Below are 23,893 nucleotides of genomic sequence, written 5' to 3' on the forward strand. Positions count from 1 at the left end.
ATTCACTCATCTGTTAAAATAAACCAGTTTACACTTTCAATGCCGAAAATAAAAATCTTTTTCCCCTGTTGTCTGTGAAAAAATGTGTTCGGAAAAGATCCCTTGTCATCTGTATATTTAATATGTGGGTTAGGTTACTCATGAAGGCTGAATGATAAGGCACAATACTGAAAAACAAAGCTAAAACTTACAGGTAGCAGATGTTGCACTTCCGCGAAGGCCGTGTCGAGAGCGGAGAAAAAACAGGTCGATGGCCGGGACGGAGGAGCAGAAACGTAAACGAGTTCAGAGAAGAGGTTGGCGCCGGGAACCAAACGGGAAACAGGACAGGAAAAAGTAAGGAGTCACAAAAGCTTGCCTACCGTGTAGCGTAGGTTCGCAGACGATCTGTTGAGTGTTTTCAGGAAGGCGGGGGTTTGAAGAGAGGTCAGCAGCCAATCAGCGTCCGTTGCTGTTGAAGCAGACTCAGGTGCCTCGGATCAGTAATCATGTTAAAAATAGCTCCTTAATGCTTGGTCATTGTGATTTTCTAGGAAAATGATTTTTTTTTTGTGTAATACCGAGTTCATTTAATCCTATAAAGATAAATAAAACAATAGCAATAGAGTAACAACTTTTGAAGTTGTTATTTTAAAAATCCATCTCAAACTGGGTACCCTTTGCGTTAATTAGTAACAAAAAGTATCTCACGGCTTGGAAAATGTTGGAGACCCCTGGTCTTAATAAAAGCAAGCCACTTTTTAATGAGGGACAGAATATTAGGGGGCTTATTTTATCTTAATATTTTACAGTGATGTGCAGTCAGGGGAGGCAGGTCTGGCTGTGCCTCACCTATCATTGTGAAATGAAATGAAATGAAATGATGTGCATTTTTATAGCGCTTTTCAAGTCAATGACTTCCCAAAGCGCTTTACAATGTGCTCCACATTTCCCAATAGCGGCCGTGCAGCCATGTAAGGCGCTAACCTGCTTATTGGGGGTATTAGGGGTTCAGTGTCTTACCCAAGGACACTTCGACATGTAACACGGACGAGCCGGGATTCGAACTGGGATCCCTTGATCCCAAGACGAGCGCTCTACCTCCTGAGCTACTGCCTCCCCCAAATTGTGGATTCAATAAATTTAAAATATATTTTATATATTATATAATATGAAATATATAAAATTGTCAGGAAACGGACCGGGAAGCAGGAAGTCGGAACTCAGATGCGCAGACGAGCTGTCACTTTAATTAGGAAATAAAAGTTGGCCAACACACAAACGGACCCAAAACAAAACAAAACAGGTTTAATGGCAATCAAAATGACAAACTAGGTATTACTCGGATCAAACCGGCATGAACAGGTCTACAACAAGGTAAAGCAGTCCCAAAAGGAGCGTTTAAGTACTCCAAAAAGCAATCAGTCCAATGCGTCTCAGCCGGTGTCAAGGGGCGGAGCCAGCTGGGCGCCATGACAACCGTGCAGGACATGACATAAATGATTCTATTTATTCAGTGTTGACGTTTTTTCTTCGTAAACTTTTGGATTTTCTTTTTCAAAATGACTGAATTTTCACCATATATTATGAATATTATTAATACAGTTCGTATCTGATGTATTACTTTGCTGAGTGTCTGCAGGATGGTAAGGTCGGGCCCACAAATAGAGCACAATTATCTGGGTGTCATCCTGGATAGCATGCTTACCTTCCACTCACATATCAACACCATCACCCGCACTGCTTATTTCCACCTCCGCAATATTACCAGACTCCGCCCTTCCCTCACCACTGCTATTCTCGTCCACAGTCTTGTCACATCCCGCCTTGACTACTGCAATGCTCTCCTCTTCGGCCTTCCTCAAAAGTCCCTCCGTAAAATTCAGCTGGTTCAAAACGCCTCTGCTCGCATCATCACAAAAACATCTTCCCAGCAGCACATCACCCCCGTTCTCCAACAGCTACACCGGCTTCCTGTTCAGCATCGCATCAGCTACAAACTGATCCTATATACATATATGGCCATTCACAACCTGGCTCCTCCTTACCTGTCCGACCTTCTCCAGGTGCACGTCCCCACTCGCTCCCTCAGATCCTCGTCCTCCCTCCGACTGTCAGTGCCTCCTGCCCACCTGAGCACCACGGGAGCCAGAGCCTTCAGTCGCGCTGCTCCCAAGCTTTGGAACAATCTACCTCCGGACCTCCAAAACTGCACACCTCTCTCCACTTTTAAGTCCCGTCTAAAAACACACCTGTTCAGGACTGCCTACAACACATAGCTTCTCCATTTCCTATGTTTTTATGATTTTATGTCTTGTTTTTATTTATTATTTCGCTTACAACTTTTTAAATTGTCAAAGATCAAAGCGGCGCTGCCACGAGCGGCTGCCTTTTCCAGCAGCTGCCCTGTTGTTTTATTGTCTGCTCCTATCTTCGGTGTTTTTTTCTTCCCGTTTTGACAACTACACTATGGATTACTTCTATCCTATGGACATGGGTTTTAGCGCACAAGAAATGCGTGTATTCAAGGAATTTCAACTCCTTGCCCTGAAGATTTCTCGTGCCGGCGTGATGAAGGGGCCTATGGTAGAGGAAAAGCCGGAGCTAGCAAAGCGGCTAGCGGCGTTATAAGTCTTCGGTACCATCCGTAATCATGGTAAATGCGAACTCACGACCAAATAAGATCATCGAGTGCTGGTGGAAAACATCGAAGCGCACAGGGAGCGCAGTTGCTGTGTTTTGCGGAAACGTGGCTCACGTTTAGCATTCCGGACGCTAACGTGTAGCCACCCGGAGCTACCCGGAGCAATCCGGCTTCAACGCCACTAAACAGAGACACGGAAGCCGGGGGGAATCGGAGAGGAGGCGGACTTGCTAACACAAGGTGGTGTATCCCTGGATTTTCACAAAGAAAAGTTTTCCATCTGCAGCAGGGATGTCGAACTTTTGGACTAGCGTGACGTCATCCGCTCCGCTACAAGCACCCCTAGGGCATCATGTTCATCTGTTAATAGACAACAGGGTAGACTGCTGGAAGTGTGAATTTCCCTACGGGCATGAATAAAGTATCTATCTATCTATCTATCTATCTAAATTGTATTTTTTCATTGTCTGTACAGTGTCCTTGGGTGGCCTGAAAGGCGCTTTTAAATAAAATGCATTATTATTATTATTTTTTTTTCTACGTAGTATATGGCGGCTCTGCCTGACGAAAAGTTTGGAGTGAGGTAAATCTTTGTTTAAAAAAAAAAAAACAATGACAATTTCACAAAGTCAAATGATAGAAAATGGATTCGTCTCTGTACTTGAATTTTTCTTCGATGACATCATTCAAGTTGCGAGTGTGCACGCGTCATAGTACAAATACAAGCGCGCACTCATCACACTAACAGTCCACCTCGAACTTTCATCGGAACTAAACATGGATATAGAGGCAGAGGTAAGACCCAAAAACGGGAAAAAGAAAAGATTCAGGTTTGTTTTTGCAAAAACATAAAGAAAAAAGGAATATTTTGCCTGCTTTATGCTTGAAAAAAAATGGGACTATAGGTAGGATACATACACCCTCATGCTCAACAGTGTATTTATACATTAAAAAAAAAAGTCGTATTTTTACAAAACAACTCACTTTTTTTCCATTCTTTTATGCGTGATAAATGTAATACTACTGTACACTATATCCAGGGTTGGGTAGGGTTACTTTAACTGGATTACTTTCACTTAATTTTGGATTACTCCAATACCCAATATGCTAATAAAAGACAAAATAAACTAAATATGAACAAAATGATGACTCACAACACGTGGTAAGCTTTCTCTCCTGGCTTTGATCTCCGGCAAAACCAACATCAAATGCGACAGAAACAAAATGAAAATCAATCCAAACATCATTTTTGCCGTTCCATGTATTCCGTTACTCCCCAAGCCTGCACCAAATTGAGTCATTTGATTCAATAATCCAAAAGTAATTGAAAGTAATCCAGTTAAAGTAACCCTACCCAACCCTGGTCATAATTTAATTCCTATTTAGTTTCTTTTGTCTTTTATTAGCATATTTGGTATCGGAGTAATCCAAAAGTAATTGAAAGTAATCCAGTGAAAGTAACCCTACCAACCCTGGTCATACATTTTTAGTTTCTTTTGTCTTTATTTATTATCGTAGTTAATGGGGACCAAAAAGCCACCAATCCATCTATTTTAAAATGCTCTCGCTTTGCAGAAATAATTCTCCGGGGATAATGGATTGCGACCGCAGGGGTGCTGTTCATTTCAGGGAGATAGAAGGGGAAAAAATGCTGCCACACCTGACACCAGCAGTGGCTCAGGAGGTTGAGCGCTCGTCTTGGGATCAAGAAATTGCAGTTCGAATCCCGGCTCCTCCGTGTTACATGTAGAAGTGTCCTTGGGTAAGACACTGAACCCCTAATACCCCCAATAAGCAGGTTAGCGCCTTACATGGCTGCACGGCCGCTATTGGGAAATGTGAAGCACACTGTAAAGCGCTTTAGGAAGTCTTGACTTGAAAAGCGCTATAGAAATGCAGATCATTTCATTTCATTTCATTTATTAGCATATTTGATCTGGAGTAATCCAAAAGTAATTGAAAGTAATCAAGTTAAAGTAACCCTACCCAACCCTGGTCATCATTTCATTCATATTTAGTTTCTTTTGTCTTTTATTAGCATATTTGGTATTGGAGTAATCCAAAAGTAATTGAAAGAAATCCAGTTAAAGTAACCCTACCCAACCCTGACTATACATATACGTAATAGTTATTTTGAATTTCAGTATTCTTGTTTGAGGTCAAGCAATGGCAGAATGACGCCAATTTTATATTATTTATTTGTATTTATTTTAAAATACTTTTTGTTATACTTATTTGTAACTTTCGCTTTCACATCCTTGTTGTAATGCAGTACAACCTGTTTTGATAGGTTGGAGGTTTGGGATATTTGGACCAGGAGGCAAAAGCTTCAAAACTACTTTTTTGTGACACATTTGACCATCATTTTTGTAATGGCGTAGTAATAAAATTACATTTGTTGTTTTTAGAATGGATTTTTGGCTGACACTCTTAAAAGAGCCCACTAAATGAGTACCTTCCTAAATTCGGTTTTTGAGGGTGGACCCATATGGGGAGGGACAGGAACACTCAAAATAAGAATTTATCAATAAATCAAAAACAAAGTAAAGATCAAACAGGAGGGCATAAAACAAATGACATGTCCAAAAAATAAACCCGAGACTGAAAACTGTTAGGGAAAAAACTATATTACAAATTTATCGTTTACCAAATTGTTCGAATTAGTTATCTGAGTCCATTAACCAAACACAAACTTCATTCTCCTAACAATGCATGCTCGTTTCTTAATGGGAAAATGAACTAAGATAGCCGGCATTTTCACACGGGGGCAGATTTATTTTCTTAAAATATTTAACTAAGTGAATTCCATGGAATTTAGCAGAATTAGTCTAATTAGTCTTCGTCGAGCCTCCCTCGATATCCCATCTCTCGTCTCTCCTTCCGTCTTCCGTCTTTTCACACGTCGGGGCGTCGGCCACCCCCCATGGGCGGGCCAGGTGCCAGCTTCACCGCCTCCTCGCCGAAAGGCGCCGCCATGTCTAAAGGTCTTATCAGCCTTTTCCCGCGTCAGACCTTGTCCCCGTTCTAGTTGTTTTTCTGTAAACATCATTCTTGTCTAGCCTACAATGACCTCGCCCCACAGTTCAGCCAGTGAATATCTTTTGTATCCAAATGTAATTTGTATTTGATTGTAAAAAAATCCCTTATAGTCAATTAAATAAAATTAAAATCCTTCAAAACCAAAAGCCGCAGCTTAGACAGGGATGAGGAAACCTTTCCCCGGGTCCTTTGAGGATAAAGAAACAAATGAACAAGATGGCACAAAACAAATGACATATCCAAACAAGAAACCCAAAACGAAAGAAAGAAAACCCTGCATGGCGGTGATAATGAAAAATGACCCGACGACGTGTGCTGTCCAAAATGTCATTGCAAAGGTTGAGGGACAGCGATGTGGAAGCGTTTCTCTGGGTTCTTTCTGTGTCATTCTGTCTGGTATTTGAGGCTGGACCCATACGAAGGGAGAAAGGAACTGAAGCAGGGGTGCTTATGATAAAATTGGTATTCATTGAAAAAACGATGATAAAGAAACAAATGAAGGGGGCACAAAACTAATGACATGTAAAAACAAAAAACCCAAAACAGAAGAAAACAAACCCTGCACGGTAGTGGAAATGAAAAAATGGCCCAGCGACGTGTGCTGTCCTGCCCACCTACCTACCGACCGACCGACCAACCTAGTGCCTGACCGACCTACATGCCTGCCTGCCTACTTACCTATCTACTCACCGACCGACCTACCTACCTACCGACGTGTGCTGTCCTACCTACCTACCTGCCTACTTATCTATCTACCTACTTACCTACCTACCTGCCTGCCGACCTACCTACTTACCTATCTACCTACCTACTTACCGACTGACCTATCGACTGACCTACCTACCCACCTGCCTGCCTGCCTACCTACCTACATATCGACCGACCTACCTACCTACCTGCCTGCTTACCTACCTCCTTACCTATCTTCCTACCTACTTACCGACCGACCTATCGACCAACCTACCTACCTACCTGCCTGCCTGCCTACCTACCTACCTACATATCGATCGACCTACCTACCTACCTACCTGCCTGCCTACCTACATATTGACCGGCCTACCTACCTACCTGCCTGCTTACCTACCTCTTTACCTATCTACCTACCTACTTACCGACCGACTTATTGACCAACCTGCATACCTACCTACCTACATATCGATCGACCTACCTACCTACCTGCCTGCCTGCCTGCCTACATATTGACTGACCTACCTACCTACCTGCCTGCTTACCTACCTCCTTACCTATCTACCTACCTACTCACCGACCGACTTATCGACCAACCTACCTACCTACCTGCCTGCCTACCTACCTACGTTCCTACCTACCTTCCTACCTACTTACCGACCGACCTATCGACCAGCTTATTCCAAGAAGATATTTTCACTTGCTACGCTGCTCATGTTAATGATTTCTTATTCTGTTGAAAACAGATGCTGACAATATAAAACATGTTTTATGCATCTGTATAAATAATAGCATAATAATGATAATAACGATAGTAATAATGATGTTTTCTCGAGAGCAGATCAAGGATATTACGTCAAAGGCCGTATTTGGAGACTTGCTTGAGTTCCCGCACCCTTCCGGATACTCTCACTGGGGCGTTTATGTTGGTGACGGTGAACTGGTCCATTTGGACGTGACCGGTAAGCAGAATTTTTTTTGTTTCATGGGAACTCAGTGTATCTTACTAGTGATCATTTCTTATAGCATCATTGCTCTGTCTCTTTTTTCATACTTGTTCTTGTGTATTCTGTCACGGATCGGAACGGGACCGTCATGAAACGGGTCGAGAAGCAGGAAGTTGGAAGTCATTTGCGTAGACGATCCGTCACTTTAATTGAGAAAGAAAAGTTGTCCAACACACAAACGGACCAAAAACAAAACAAAGCATACAGGCAAAACTACAGACTAGGCATTTAACGGGATTAAACAGAACTTCAGGAATCTCTCAGAATGTTACACCAAAGTGCAACAAAGTCCATCAAGCACAAGATTAAACAGGTATCAAACAGGCATGAACAGGCTTTCAACAAGGGTAAATAACAATCTGGCAAAGGGCAGTTCCAAAAGGGACATTTAAGTACCCATAGGAGTAATCAGGAAATGCAGGTCAGCCGGTGTCAAGGGGCGGGGCCAGCTGGGCGCTATGATAACCGTGCAGGACATGACAGAACCCCCCCTTCAAGGGACAGCCCCCGAGGTCCCAAAGAAAAACAAATACCTCGCCCCCCAGAATGGGTCAACGCTCCCGATGAGGGCAACCCCACTCCCTCTTCCGAAAACGCAGGAACGGGGAGAGAAAGGGACGGCAGGCGGACGAATCGGAGCGGCGAGCTGACGAGTTGGACTCGGACGGGTCGGGCGTTGCAAGAGAGTCGAACGGGCGAGACGAAGAGTCGAACGGGCGAGTCGAAGAGTCGAATGGGCGAGTCGAAGAGTCGGAATGGCAGGCAGGCAGACGAATCGGAGTGGCGAGCAGAAGAATCAGACGTGCGGACGGGTGAATCAAGCAGGCAGGCGGGAACCTCAGACGGATCGGGTGTTACAGGAGAGTCAAACGGGCGAGTCGAAGAGTCGAACGGGCGAGTCGAAGAGTCGGAATGGCAGGCAGGCAGACGAATCGGAGTGGCGAGCAGAAGAATCAGACGTGCTGACGGGTGAAGCAGGCAGGCAGGCAGGCGGGAACCTCAGACAGATCGGGAATTGCAGGAGAGTCGAATGGGCGAGTCGAAGAGTCGGAAAGGCAGGCAGAGGAGTCGGAGTGGCGAGCAGAAGAATCAGACGTGGGGGCGAGTGAATCAGGCAGGCAGGCAGGCAGACAGGTCGACAAGCAGGCATGGCAGGCGGACATCGGGATAGGCGGACGGCCGGATCTCGAGACTGGCGGGAAGGCAGGCGGAAGGACGGACCTCGAGACCGGTGGGAAGGCAGGCGGACGGACGTCGAGACAGGCTGGCGTTGAAGTCGACGGGGACCTCGGACAGCTCGTCGCCAAGTCTTTCCGGAAACCCCATTCGCGGCACAGCAATTGCCACGACGGGCGGGGCTGTGGTTAGAGTGGGCAAAGGGCAGTTCCAAAAAGCGCATTTAAGTACCCATAGGAGTAATCAGGAAATGCAGGTCAGCCGGTGTCAAGGGGCGGGGCCAGCTGGGCGCCATGACAACCGTGCAGGACATGACACGAAACACTCATCAAGTTAACATTTGGGTTCCAGAACCTGTTTTTTTAGGGAACTCGTTCTATTCTATTCTGTTGTGCAGAGGCGGACATCTTCATGAACAACCTCCGCTCGTCGCTTCCTGCCGTGTTCACGTTTACCGGCAACCTGAAGCTGTCGGACACTTTCGTCCGCTGGGAGAAGATTAGCGAGGTTGACATCCCCAAGGGCGTCCACATCAAGATAAGCAACCACGTCCACGACTTCAAGATGTCCCCACCGGATGTCATCAAAAATCGCTGCGAGGCCCTGAAGGACGAGGAACTCAAATACAATCTTTACCGGCTCAATTGCGAGCACGTGGCCACATTCATAAAATACGGGAAAGCTGTCAGCAACCAGGTAATGGCTGGATTTTATTTCACCAAGCTAACCTACAAAAGCTAACACCACACCAGAGCTACAAAATACCAAGCAGATTACGAAAGAAACGTACATGAAAAAAACAAAATCAAGTGATATTCATTTTACCCCTCAAGCTGGGATGGTGTACAGGAACATCTGCCATTGAGTAGGGGTGTCAAACTCATTTAAATTCGGGGGCCACACGATAGAACAAACATTCTGTCGGGGGCCGGACCAGTAGATTAAAGAGAAAGAAAAAGAGAGATAAAGAAATAAGAGAAAGAGGGAGGGAAAAGGAAAGAGGGCGGTACAAAGAAAAAAAATGAGAGAGAGGGAGAGAGCGTGAGAAACAAAAGATAAAAAGTTGTGAGAGAGGGGGAAAAGAAAGGAAGAGGAAGAAAGAAATCCAAAGAGAAATAGAAAGACAGAAGGAGAGAAAAGAGAAAAGAAAGCGCAAAGGGTAGGAAGAAGAGAAAAGAGAAAAAAGGAAGTTAGAGCAAAAGAAGTTAAAAAGACACAGAGAGAGAAAGAGACAAAGAGCAACAAAGGAAGAGAAAAAGAGAGACACAGAGAGTGAAAGAGACAGAGACAGGGTGGGACGGGGCAAAACAGATCGGGTAACAGGCAGGCAGAACGGGACAAAGTCAGGTCCGGAAACAGGTTGACAACGAAGATCAGGCAGAGAAAAGCAGGGCAGGGACAGAGTCGGACGTAAAGGCTTACTGAGCTGGTGGCAACAGTTGGCATAACGATCTGATGGCTTCCTCTTGGAAGCCGGGGGTTTAAAAGGAGAGCATATATATATATCTCATCTCATCTCATCAGCCGTACCGCTTATCCTCATTAGGGTCGCGGGGGGGCTGGAGCCCATCTCAGCCATCTCCGGGCAGTGGGCAGGGGACACCCTGAACTGGTTGCCAGCCAATCGCAGGGCACACAGGGACAGACAACTCATTCGCTCATTCACACCTAGGGACAATTTGGACCGGCCAATTCACCTGAAATGCATGTTTTTGGAACGTGGGAGGAAACCGGAGCGCCCGGAGGAAACCCACGCAAGCACGGGGAGAACATACAAACTCCGCACAGGAAGTCTGGAGCTGGATTTGAACCCACAACAGGTTCCCATGACATGAACTGTGCCGCACAAGCGCTAACCACTGCGCCGCCGTGCTGCCCGCATATATATATCTGTCTATATTTTATGAGCAGCACGGCAGGGCAGTGGTTAGCGCGTGTGCGGCACAGTTCTGAGGTCATGAGATCGAACCTTCCTGTGTGGAGTTTGCATGTTCTCCGGTTTCCTCCCACATTCCAAAAACATGCATGTCAGGTTGATTGGCTTAACCGAAATCTCCCTAGGTGTGAATGAGTTGTCTGTCCCTGTGTGCCCTGCGATTGGCTGGCAACCAGTTCAGGGTGTCCCCTGCCCACTGCCTGAAGACAGCTGGGATGGGCTCCAGCATCCCCGCAACCCTACTGAGGATAAGCGGTGCAGATAATGGATGGATGGATATATATATATTCTGGTAGGGTGAAAAAAATTGCATATTTTAGTAAAATGTCAACACATCCTTAGTTCCATGAGATCCCGACCATTTTGTCCTCTCTACAGGTTCTCACCAAGCCCAAAAACACAGAGACCAAGTTGACCACCAAACTCCTTCAACAAACTGTTGACTCCAAGTCTTCTGCATAGTCACAATAAGCTATACTGATAAAATGGCGGTCTTCTAAAAAGGTAATTACTACAGTTATATTTCTCTAATGATGTTTTTGAGTCACAGGTTTCTGCTAACTATCACCGCCACCTACAGGCCTGGAGTGTCTTCATTGTCATTGTGAAACATTGTATCGAACGAAATAAACGATGATGAAAAAGAGAATAATAATGAAAATGTTTTGGTTTATGACTCAATACGAGTAAATAAAGTGGCCTGTTACCTAATCCAAATACTATGTTTTCAATTTCAAATACCATGACCAGTGTTCCCTCTAAACTGCCCGCACATTCTCAGCGCACAAGAAAATCTAGCCAGCGCACAAAAATCAGGGCTCAAAATGACTAATTAAGAAGTGACTCAAGTCAAAGTTACAGTGCATGAAGGTAAAAATACAAGGGTTCCCCTGACGTTGTGTCCTAAATGCGGTATTTTGAAGTCGAGTCGAAGTAGAACGAAGTTGAGTATAGTCAGTAGAGTTTGTCGAGAACCGGCTTCTTCGGCTCGGCTCACTAAAAGGAACCGGCTCTTTCGGGTCCTAAACGGCTCTTCAGGTTGTTTTTGCATCTTTAATCCCAACATGACCAAATATGATGTAAAATGATGCACAAAATGACTTAAAGGAAGGGGAGAATAGAACAAAAAAGAAAAAAAATACCAGAATGAAAAAGTAGTGAAAAGCTGAGAAAAAAGGTAACAAAAGGAAGAGAAAAAAACGAAGGAAAAATTTAGAAAAAAGCCAGAAAAAAAAAAAAAAAAGACATTTAGGAAAAAGTAAATGGAGAACAAAAAGAAAAAAGTAACAGCTTGGAAAAAATAAACACAATGAGATTTTTTTTAAAGGAATTTTAAAAAAAAGTAGAAAAAAAACACGGAAAAAGAAGAAACAGTTTGTCTCATCTCATCTCATTAGCCGTACCACTTATCCTCATTAGGGTCGCGGGGGGGCTGGAGCCCATCCCAGCCATCTCCGGGCAGTGGGCAGGGGACACCCTGAACTGGTTGCCAGCCAATCGCTGTTTGTGTTGCATTCAAATAATTTCCAATGATATCAAGTCAATCTTGTTGCCAACATTGTATTTCCACTAAAAAATGTGATTAAGTACAGTTCTGTATCTTACAACCGACTCAATTAGGCCCCAAAAATGTTAATATTATGCAAAAAAATATATCAGGAAATAAAAAGAAATGGATATCTTGTGAAAGAATTGTAAAAGCAAATGACGTTTGTAGTGAAAAATAATTTTGCATTGCCGAAAACTCAGCAAAATGTAACTTGATGTCAAGTTTTGGACATGTTTGCTAATGATTCAGTTGCCACACTTGGGATTGCCGTTGCTCACTGTCGTTTCAAGCGCTGCTCACCGACTTTGTGTGAACGCTCAGACCCGTAAGGAAAATTAGAGAGAACATTGGCCATGACGTTATCTGTTCTAAAGAGTTTGTAATGCAGAAGAACCAGTTCGAGCACATGTTGACTGGCAATCAGATTTTGGTTCCTCAAAAACCACAACGATGTCATCGAAAAAGTATTTATACGATGTTGAGCATGGAGTACTTATATGATTGCAACAAAATAACTCACCAATGTTTTGGAAGCCTTTTCTGTTAGATTAGCGCGAATGGCTACCAGTTTGATGTGAATTTTTGAATTAAAATTAATTATGGTATTAATATGTTGTTACTATAGCGTTATTACCTAGTTGTAATCATAAGATGTGTTAAAACCGGTTAGAAATGAAATTAGCCAGAAAATCACAATGACCCGCCACTGGTAAGCTATTTAGGTGTTCTTAGGAGGCTGCCTACAGTATCTCACTGCCTGTTTTAGTCACGGTGTTCATTAGAGGTGTGAAATGTTTTTTTTTTTTTTTTTTAATAAATAAATTATATATATATATATATATATATATATATATATATATAAATCTATATATTCATTCAGTTTTAATCATCACACTTAATTGGTAACACAAAGCAGTTATCACTTCAGATTTTTCAGTTCACAACAATATTGTACATTATACAAAATAATTTTGCTGAAATATTAGTCGATATATTCATGCAGTTTTAATCACTTCAGATTTTTCAGTTCATATATTCTTCGTGGTTTGCCGTCCCGCTACAGTTGTTATGCCTTCTCAAGGTCCAATTGCAGTGACGGAATTTCCATAGCTAATTTGTGGTTTTCATCGTCGTTGTGTCGATCCAATGTGCTTTTCTGAAAGTTTGTATTGCGATTTATGCAATCCAGTTTTTTTGTCACGCTGGGTGCACGCATCACAGAACATGTAGCCTCAGTTATCATCCTCCTCATAGCGTCACCAGGAATATAATTGAGTCCATTTCGGCAGAAAAGTCCTTTTCTTGCAAGTATTCTTTTGTTTGTCTTTGGTCAAATCGTTCGCTTCAACACACGTGTTTTCCTTGCCTCCGCGATCTTCCGAAGAATTTCTCCGCCGTTTTTTCGTGCCGGAATGATTGCCGTTGTTACCACTTTCTGTATTATGTTTCGACTTATTACCGACCCTGAAGAAATGACCAGTTTTTTGTTGATTTGCACCCGATGCCAACTGTTTTTACGGAATCCTACTTCTCTTTTACTCGACAACCGCCAAAACAATGACGTCATCTCGAAGCAACGAGATCTCGTTTACCGAGATCGGCGCGAGACCAAAACAACAATGGCGGCTCTGCCTGACGAAACGTTTGGAGTGCGGTAAATCTTTGTTTAAAAAAAAAAGTAATCGGGTAATAATGACAATTTGGTGTCCAAAAAGTTGCGTCCCGGGGACGCACGTTGATTTGAGACTATGCGTCCCCAGCAAAAATGATGCGTCTAGGACGCAGGGACGCCAGCAAACCAGAACACTGTGTCTACCCATACAATAACTCATAAAATGGACTACACAAATGAAAAATGACTTAGAAAACTTTATTAAGACAAAATAAGCAATCCTCCAAGTCACAGACACACTTCCTGCTGTTCAAATATTAACACTCAACTCATCCGAATATAAAGACTGTGACACAAAACATGCTGTAAGAGGTCATTAGCTCACAAATTTTCTCTCAAAATCTTTTGGGAGGCTCACGGTTAAATTATGATTCAGGGATGTAAGATTTGACTATAAAATGATTACCGTAAATTCCGGACTATAAGCCGCTACTTTTTTCCCTAACTCTCAACCCTGCGGCTTATTCAGTGATGCGGCCAATTGATGTCATTTTTCTAACGGCCGCTAGCGGCGCTCGAGTGTTGCTACCATTAACTGCCCTGTCAAAGCTATATTAATATTATTAAAGCTTTGAAAACTCTCTCGGTGTACCGTCTTTCTTTGTAAATATGTATAACCATGTATAATATGTATTTGCAACTGTATATTTTTGGAATGTATTTTTTTTGTATTTATTTTAGACACTTATTCTGATATGTTTTGCACGTGTGAACGAAAAAGGAGGGGCGGAACAAACGTGGGGTGTTGAGTTTAAGTGGGGGCCGCTAAAGGTGAGGGACAGACAAGGAAAGAAGAGGGGGTAAAAAGTTGGTTAAAGAAAAAGGAGTTGCATGAGTAAATGTGTTCATCTGGTATATTTTTCCCACCCTTACCTTTGGAAATATACACTTTTTTCCTTGGATTACATTCAACGGGACCCGGACTCTGCAGGTCTGCATCAAACCTTAAGTACAGGTATCATTTTCCGTTCATTTTGCCAGCTGTGATTTTTGAACTGTGGACTTTAATGAAGGACATTTAGTTTCAATCGCGGGACTTGAAGTCGGGTTTGGGTTAATTTTGTGTTTGTGTTACATGTCTAAATGTGGGCGCATGCGGCTTATATACAGGTGCGGCTTGTGTAAGTACAAAAGCGGTTTTCCTTTTAAAATGTGGTGGGTGCGGCTTATGATGAGGTGTGCTCTATAGTCTGGAATTTACGGTATCGAGGTTTGTTTTTTTCCCCAATATTCTTTTATGAAAATTAGATTTCTTGTACTGTTTCTGAATTGTGCATCTATAATAATAATAATGATAATAATAATAATAAAAAAGACCATTGAATTCATTTCTACCAGTTAATTTAATCCGGGGAAAACTCATGCAGGCTAAAAAGCGACAAAAATAGCATACAAACACGAAATTAAAATCTTAATAAGTCAAAAGTATTTCCGCTTTTTATTTTTTTATGAAAATGTTTACCCGATTCTGAAAACCTCGATTAAATTCATATATATTAGCTTTAACAGTGCGTCCGTGACTTTTATCTTAGGTAAAATAAAATCGGAATCGCTTTTCTCAATGTTCTCTGGTTGATTAAAGGTTGTCAACAATATACAGGTACAGTGGGAGCTTTGCCAGGGCTGCCTGGCTTTGGCGACACCAAACGGACATTTTCAAAACTACAAGTCACATGTTTAATGCGATGCAGCTGATTTTTCTCTTGTGCTTCTCTCAGCATTGCTTGCAGGCCAAAAAAAAGAGTTTGATACATGTGGCCTAGAAAGTTGAATAATTTAGACTATTATTTAAGTCATGTTTATTTGTATAGCCCTTAATCACAAGGAGTCTCAGAGGGCTGCATAGACCACAGATTATTGCAAACTACAGACTATCATGACACCATCCCCTGATCTAAAACCTACATGAGGGCAAGGAAAAACTCAAAAACCTCAACATGAGGAAAATCTCAGGGGGAAGAACATTCCACAGCACCAGGGCCCGAATGGAGAACGCTCTGCGGATTTCTTCTTGGCTCTTGGGATCACGAGTAGACCAGCATTTTCAGAGCGAAGGCTCCGGACCGGAACATATGGGGAAATTAAATCTGAGAGATATGAGGGAGCAAGTCCATGCATGATTTGGTATACTACCAACAGAACCTTCAAATCACATTTTAAGCTAACAGGGAGCCAATGCAGGTTAGCTAAAATCAGGGTCATGTGATCAAACTTTCTTGTCTTAGTTAAAAGCCTGGCTGCAGCATTTTGTACCAGCTGAAGGCTCTTGATTTTGGACTTCGGGGGACCGGAGAGTAGTGCATTACAGTCATCGAGACGGGAGGTAACAAACGCGTGAATTATAATCTCCGCATCCGACTGAGACAGCATAGGGCGAATTGTAGCAATGTTGCGAAGATGGAAGTAAGCGGTTCTACTGTAGTAATATTCTTATCGTGAGTTTGAAAGGACAGATCGGGGTCAAATATGACACCTAAATTTTGAACTGAGTCACTCTGTGTGATGTGACATTTGTCAATGTTCACAGCAGTTTTTGAGAATAAGTCCCGGCATTTAGAAGGACCAATGACTAACATTTCGGTCTTTTCAGAGTTAAGACGCAAGAAATTGAGTGACATCCACTCTTTTATCTCAGTGAGACAGGCCTCCAAATTTCCACAGTTTAGTGTGGAAGATTCCTCCAACGGAAGATATAGTTGAGTGTCGTCTGCGTAGCAGTGGAAGCCGATATTGTACTTGCGAATAATATCACCTCATGGAAGCATGGAAATACTGAAAAGAAGGGGGCCAAGCACTGAACCCTGCGGAACACCACAGGTAACATTAAAGGGCTCAGGTGTCATTTCACCCTATTTAACACAGTGCGTCCTATCTGAGAGGTAGGATCTGAACCACCAGAGGACGGTTCCTGAGAGACCGATCCATTTTTGCAACCGTTCTAGTAGGAAATTGTGGTGCACTGTGTCAAAAGCAGCACTAAGATCCAGCAGCAGCAAAAGTGATGAAGCGCCAGAATCCATTGCCAGTAGGAGATCATTTGTTACCTTGATCAGAGCTGTCTCAGTAGAGTGGTAAGCCCTGAATCCTGATTGCATGATTTTGTATAATACCAACAAACCTTAAAATCACATCTTAAGCTAAGAGGGAGCCAACACAGATTAGCTAAAATCGGGGTCATGTGATCAAACTTTCTTGTCTTAGTAAAAAGCCTCGCTCCAGCATTTTGTACTAGCTGCAGGCTCTTGATTTTGGACTTTGGAAGACCGGAGAGCAATGTTCCCTCTAAGCTGCGTGTGTGCGCAATTGAGCACTACCCAGAGCTTTTCCGCACTCAAGAAAATCGAGCCGGCTCACAAAAATCAGGGCTCCAAATTGCTAATTAAGAACCGAATTAAGTCAAAGTTACAGTGCATGAAGGTAAAAATACAAGGGTTCCCCTGACGCTGTGTTCTAAATGCGGTATTTGGAAGTCAAGGTCGAAGTAGAGTAAAGTCAGTAGAGTTTTTTGAGAACCGGCTTCTTCGGCTCTGCTCACTAAAAGGAACCGGCTCTTTCGGGTCCTAAACGGCTCTTCGGGTTGTCTTTGCTTCTTTCATCCCTACACGACCAAATATTATGTAAAATTGTGCACAAAATGACTTAAAGGAAGGGGGAATAGAACAAAAATGAAAAAAATACCAAAATGAAAAAGTCGTGAAAAGCTCAGAAAAAAAACAAAAGGAAGAGAAAAAAAAGAAGGAAAAATTTAGAAAAAAGCCAGAAAAAAGGAAAAGAAAGAAACAAAGGATAAAAGTAATTAGAGAACAAAAAAAGTAATAGCTAGGAAAAAATAAAAACAATGAGATTTTTTAAAGGAATTAAAAAAAAAGAAGGAAAAAAACAGGGAAAAAGAAGAACAGTTTGTGTTGCATTCAAATAATTTCCAATGATATCAAGTCAATCTTGTTGCCAACATTGTACTTCCACTTAAAAAAATTGTGATTAAGTACAGTTCTGTTTCGTGAAACCGACTCAATAAGCCCCCAAAAATGTTAATATTATGCGACAAAATATATATGCAAAAAAAAATAAATGGATATCTTGTGAAAGAATTATAAGAACAAACGACGTTTGTAGGCAATCGTACAATTCATTCAAAAGAGAAAACTCATTTTGCATTGCCGGAAACTCAGCAAAATGTAAGTTTTGGACATGTTTCCTAATGACTTAGTTGCCACACTCGGGATCGCCGTTGCCCACTGTTGTTTCAAGCATTGCTCACCGACTTTGTGTGAACGCTCAGACCCGTAGAAAATTAGAGGGAACATTGGCGGAGAGTAGTACATTACAGTAATCGAGACGGGACAAACGCATGAATTATAATCCCTGCATCAGACTAGGGCAGCATATGGCGAATTTTAGCAATGTTGCGAAGATGGAAGAAAGCTGTTTCTAGTAATATTCTTTAAGTGTGTTTGGAAGGACAGATTAGGGTCCAGGGTTGGGTAGGGTTACTTTAACTGTATTACTTTCACTTACTTTTGGATGACTCGAACACCAAATATGCTAATAAAAGACAAAAGAAACTAAATAGGAATCAAATGATTACTCACAACACGTGGTAAGCTTTCTCTCTTGGCTTTGATCTCATTGATCTCCGGCAAAATGAACATCAAATGCGACAGAAACAAAATGGAAATCAATCCAAACATCGTTTTTGCCGTTCCATGTATTCCGTTACTCCCCAAGCCTGCACAAAATTGAGTCATTTTATTCATATTTAGTTTATTTTCTCTTTTATTCGCATATTTGGTATCAGAGTAATCCAAAAGTAACTGAAAGTAATCCAGTTCAAGTAACCCTACCCAACCATGGTCATAATTTTATTCCTATTTACTTTCTTTTGTCTTTTATTAGCATATTTGGTATTGAAGTAATCCAAAAGTAATGGAAAGTAATCCAGTTAAGTAACCCTACCCAACCCTGGTCATCATTTTACTCATATTTAGTTTATTTTGTCTTTTATTAGCATATAAAAAATCACGATTTAAATTGCGGGTGGAAATATTACTCAGGAAACAGTTGAGTCGCAAATAAGCTTTCCTACCAGATGATGGCGCTCTCGCTTTTCTGCAAAAAGAAGCCACGACAGAGGCGATAGATCTCCGATTAATAAACAGGGTTGGGTAGGGTTACTTTAACTGGATTACTTTCAATTACTTTTGGATAACTCCAATACCAAATATGCTAATAAAAGAAAAAAGAAACTAAATATGAATCAAATGATGACCAGGGTTGGGTAGGGTTACTTGTACTGGATTACTTTCAATTGCTTTTGGATTACTTCAATAGCAAATATGCTAATAAAAGACAAAATAAACTGGATTACTTTCTATTACTTTTGGATGACTCCAATATCAAATATGCTAATAAAAGACAAAAGAAACTAATTAAGAATAAAATGATGACCAGGGTTGGGTAGGGTTACTTAACTGGATTACTTTCCATTACTTTTGGATTACTTCAATACCAAATATGCTAATAAAAGACAAAATAAACTAAATTTGAATGAAATTATGACCAGGGTTGGGTAGGGTTACTTGTACTGGATTACTTTCCATTACTTTTGGATAACTCCAATACCAAATATGCTAATTAAAGACAAAAGAAACTAAATAGGAATAAAATTATGACCAGGGTTGGGTAGGGTTACTTTAACTGGATTACTTTCAATTATTTTTGGATTACTCCAATACCAAATATGCTAAGAAAAGACAAAAGAAACTAAATAGGAATACAATTATGACCAGGGTTTGGTAGAGTTACTTTAAGTGGATTACTTTCAATGACTTTTGGATGACTCCAATACCAAATATGCTAATAAGAGACAAAAGAATCTAAATATGAATAAAATGACTAAATTTTGTGCAGGCTTGGGGAGTAACGGAATACACGAAACGGCAAAAATGATGTTGGATTGATTTTCATTTGGTTTCTGTCGCATTTTATGTTCGTTTTGCCGGAGATCAAAGAGATCAAAGCCAGGAGAGAAAGCTTACCACGTGTTGTGAGTCATCATTTTATAATTAAATAAACAAGCTGACGTGTACTTTGTGTAAACAACATGCGAAATCAAATGAGTAGAAAAATGTGTTCATGTTAAATTTTACCAGTGTTCCCAATGTACTGTCCATTCTGCGTCACAATTTCACAATAAAAGAGTTTTAAGGGGCACTTAATGTCTCTCTCCTCAAAGTCTTCTTCTAAAAGATGAAGAATTCCTTGAAGGTTGAAAAATCCCTGGATTTCTTTCTTTGTCCAGGGGGAACGTCATTTTCAGTAGTCTTGAAAACAAATTCACCTAAAAAAAAAGGAGAAAAAAAGTCTGTATCATTGAACAGAGAACAGGAAACCGATTTTTGAAAGAATATATCAGATTCCATGAGGGGGGGAAATGTCATTAATAATTGTTACTATCGTATTATTACCTAGTTCAGGGGAGTCAAACTCATTTGAATTCGGGGGCCACACGATAGAACAAACATTCTGTCGGGGGCCGGACAAGTAGATTCAAGAGAAAGAAAAAGAGAGGAAGAAATAAGAGAAAGACGGAGGGAAAAGGAGAAGGGCGGGACAAAGAAAGAAGAGAGAGAGAGGGAGAAACAAAAGATAAAAAGTCGTGAGAGAGGGGGAAAAGAAAGGGAGAGGGAGAAAGAAATCCAAAGAGAAATAGAAAGACAGAAGGAGAGAAAAGAGAAAAGAAAGCGTGAAGGGTGGGAAGAGAAAAAGAGAAAAGAGAGAAAATGAAAAAAGGAAGTGAGGGCAAAAGACGTTAAAAAGACAGAGAGAGAGAGAAAGAGACAAAGAGCAACAAAGGAAGAGAAAAAAAGAGACACAGAGAGTGAAAGAGACAGAGACAGAGAGTGGGTGAAAAGGGGTAGAAAAGAGAGAGAGAGAGAAAGAGAGAGAGACATATTTCAACCTGCAGCTTGTTTTTCTCTTGCGCTTCTCTGAGTGTTGTCTCGTGGGAAAAGAGAGAAAAGAGAAAAGAAAGCGCGAAGGGTAGGAAGAGAAAAATAGAAAAGAGAGAAAGAGACAAAGAGCAACAAAGGAAGAGAAAAAGAGACACAGAGAGTGAAAGAGGCAGAGAGAGAGAAAGAGGCAGAGAGAGAGAGAGTGAACGAGGCAGAGAGAGAGAGAGTGAACGAGGCAGAGAGAGAGAGAGAAAGAGAAAGAGAAAGAGAGAGAGAGAGAGAAAGAAATATAAGTACAGTGTCTTTGTTCGAGGCACCTTTCTTTGGCAACATCAAGTTGCCATATTTCAACCTGCGGCTTGTTTTTCTCCTACGCTTCTCTGAGTGTTGCCCCGCGGGCCGGATTCAATCCCTTAGCGGGCCCGATCTGGCCCGCGGGCCGCCTGTTTGACACCTGTGACCTCGTTGTAATTATTAGAATTAGTGTTAAAATAGAAAAGAAATGAAATTTGCCAGAAAATCACAATGACCCAGCTGTTTTCGAGACCACTTTACTGCCTAGTGTTTACTGTGTTGCATAAAGTCATGACTGCCACCATTGCTAATCGCCATAGCAACGATGACTTAGGTTATGTGTGGGATTTTTTTTATATGGCAACACAAATATAAAAATGGGATGCTTTCAAGGACCGTGGGAATTTTTTAGCACCTCCTCAAGTTAAAGAACAACAACCTTCATTTATTAAAAAAAAACGAAAAACAATATTGACTTAAAATGGTTCACACAAAACTACATTTTTTCAAATTCTCGGGGTCCAAAAACCGTGATTGCCGTCTTGCAGCTACGGGTACGAAAAACCTCAAAAAAAAATGAGAAGGAAAATGTTTTGGTCACTTTGAGCCTCCGTAGTTTGTATTCTTCCTTGTGCTCCGTAGCACCCGTTTAAGTAATATCCAATGGTCTTACATTACAAAATTTTTACGAATTAAACGCATTAAAAAAGTAACGTTTACAAAATTGGTCGGATGAGTTATCCGACTCCATTTACCAAACACAAACTTCATTCCCCTAACAATGCATGCTCTTTTCTTAATTTAGGGTCATTTCTTCGGTCTCAGTAATAAGTCGAAACATAATGCGGAAACTAAAAACAACGGCGATAATTCTGGCACGAAAAAAACGCCGGAGAAATCCTTCGGAAGATCGCGGAGGCAAGGAAAACACGTGTGTTGAAGCCAACCATTTGACGAAAGAAAATATTGACAAGAGACCTGGCATTTCCACACGGGGGCAGATTTCTCATCTCATCTCATTAGCCGTAACGCTTATCCTCATTAGGGTCGCGGGGGGGCTGGAGCCCCTCCCAGCAATCATCGGGCAGTGGGCAGGGGACATCCTGAACTGGTTGCCAGCCAATCGCAGGGCACACGGGGACAGACAACTCATTCGCTCATTCACACCTAGGGACAATTTGGACCGGCCAATTCACCTGAAATGCATGTTTTTGGAATGTGGGAGGAAACCGGAGTGCCCGGAGGAAACCTACGCAAGCACGGGGAGAACATACAAACTCCGCACAGGAAGTCTGGAGCTGGATTTGAACCCACGACAGGTTCCCATTACATGAACTGTGCCGCACAAACGCTAACCACTGCGCCGCCGTGCTGCCCGGGGGCAGATTTATTTTCTCAAAATATTTAGGGCGGCAGTAGCTCAGGAGGTCGAGCGCTCGTCTTGGGATCCAGTTCGAATCCCGGCTCGTCCGTGTTACATGTCAAAGTGTCCTTGGGTAAGACACTGAACCCCTAATACTCCCAATAAGCAGGTTAGCGTCTTACATGGCTGCACGGCCGCTATAGGGAAATGTGAAGCACACTGTAAAGCGCTTTGGGAAGTCATTATTGTCGAATTAGTCTTCGTCGAGCCTCCCTCTCATTCTGTGTGCTAAGTTTTGGTCTTTTTAGTTGTAAAATTATATTTACAATGCACCTGGAGAAAAAAACAAAAACGTCTTGGACAGTACAAAATAGATATGGACTGTCTCGCCATAGTGTCTGCTTCCAGAGGTTGGTGTACACCTTTTCTTCTATTTCCTTAATAATGCGGCTATTTTAAAGCAAATAAGGGGGTTGTTTTCTATGTGAGTCCAGGTGGTAATATGTATCCGGATTGGTACTTTCAGAGTAATACCCTACTTTTTGGTATCAGTAATACAGTGTTCTGGTTTGCCGGCGTCCCTGCGTCCTAGACGCCTCATTTTTGCTGGGGACGCATTGTCTCAAATCAACATGCGTCCCCGGGACGCAATTTTTTGACACAAAATTGTCATTAGTATCCGATTACTTTTCTTTTAAACAAAGATTTAGCGCACTCCAAACTTTTCGTCAGGCAGATCCGCCATTGTTGTTTTGGTCTCGCGGTTCGAGTTTTCGTCGGCACGCCGATCTCGGCCAACGAGATGACGTCCTTGTTGTGGTGCTTGTCGTCGATTTAAGGTGAAAATCGACAAAAAATTGGTCATTTCTTCGGTCTCAGTAACAAGTCGAAACATAATGCGGAAACTAAAAACAACGGCAACAATTGTGGCACGAAAAAACGCCGGAGAAATTCTTCGGAAGATCGCGGAGGCTAGGAAAACACGTGTGTTGAAGCGAACGATTCGACGAAAGAAGATAAACAAAAGAATACTCCTAGCAACAGGGCAGCACAGTGGCGCAGTGGTTAGCGCGTGTGCGGCACAGTTCTAAGGTCTTGGGAACCGGACTTCCTGTGCGGAGTTTGTATGTTCTCCCCGTGCTTGCGTGGGTTTCATCCGGGCACTCCGGTTTCCTCCCACATTCCAAAGACATGAATCTCAGGTGGATTGGCCGTTCCAAATTGTCCCTAGGTGTGAATGAACGAGCGAGTTGTCTGTCCCTGTGTGCCCTGCGATTGGCTGGCAACCAGTTCAGGGTGTCCCGTGCCCACTGCCCGATGATTGCTGGGATGGGCTCCAGTCCCTGGGACCCATCACCGGTAATATATAAAGAAACAAAATGACTTTTTTGAAAAAGTAACTCGTCTTTTAATCAGTAACTCACCCAACACGGGTCAAGAGAATGGGACGTCCCAACGCTGCGTGGAGGCCCCCGATTCGCAGGGGCCGATGACAAGCATGCGAGACGAGTCCAGCCCGTCCAAGGCCATGGCCGAGTCGAGACAGAAACGGGACGCCACATGCTCCAAGTGGGTGCCCGACTTCTGCCAGCGC

At 42.3% G+C, this 23,893-nt stretch overlaps 2 protein-coding genes across 4 annotated transcripts in view; one reads left to right on the top strand and one right to left on the bottom strand.

Moving 5' to 3' along the window:
- Nucleotides 1–3,356: 3,356 nt before the first annotated feature.
- LOC148346358 (phospholipase A and acyltransferase 2-like) lies at nucleotides 3,357–11,129 on the top strand. The gene is made up of 4 exons (XM_088325118.1): nucleotides 3,357–3,418; nucleotides 7,191–7,311; nucleotides 8,930–9,228; nucleotides 10,847–11,129. The coding sequence occupies exons 1-4, from the start codon at nucleotides 3,401–3,403 to the stop codon at nucleotides 10,928–10,930; spliced, it is 522 nt and encodes a 173-aa protein (XP_088181244.1). The 5' UTR covers nucleotides 3,357–3,400; the 3' UTR covers nucleotides 10,931–11,129.
- An 8,676-nt stretch (nucleotides 11,130–19,805) lies between these two features.
- The window catches only part of galnt14 (UDP-N-acetyl-alpha-D-galactosamine:polypeptide N-acetylgalactosaminyltransferase 14 (GalNAc-T14)), a 144,920-nt gene continuing 140,832 nt past the window's right edge, over nucleotides 19,806–23,893 (bottom strand). For all 3 annotated transcript variants that reach the window (XM_088325432.1, XM_088325431.1, XM_088325430.1), the window contains exons 15-16: nucleotides 23,724–23,892; nucleotides 19,806–20,029 (exon numbers count right to left, since the gene is read on the bottom strand). In XM_088325432.1, coding sequence (XP_088181558.1) covers nucleotides 23,734–23,892 — 159 coding nt within the window. In that variant the 3' untranslated portion in view covers nucleotides 19,806–20,029; nucleotides 23,724–23,733. The remainder of the gene's footprint in view (nucleotides 20,030–23,723; nucleotide 23,893) is intronic.

Source organism: Urocampus carinirostris, chromosome 20 (assembly GCF_059441175.1).
Source record: "Urocampus carinirostris isolate Australia breed hairy pipefish chromosome 20, RoL_Ucar_1.0, whole genome shotgun sequence".
NCBI classification, from domain to species: Eukaryota; Metazoa; Chordata; class Actinopteri; order Syngnathiformes; family Syngnathidae; genus Urocampus; species Urocampus carinirostris.

What these genes read in the sequence shown, in the direction of transcription:
- LOC148346358 (XM_088325118.1), top strand. An exon ending in GGTCCATTTGGACGTGACCG is followed by an intron (nt 7,312 to 8,929) that starts GTAAGCAGAATT and finishes TCTGTTGTGCAG; the next exon opens with AGGCGGACATCTTCATGAAC. An exon ending in GGAAAGCTGTCAGCAACCAG is followed by an intron (nt 9,229 to 10,846) that starts GTAATGGCTGGA and finishes TCCTCTCTACAG; the next exon opens with GTTCTCACCAAGCCCAAAAA.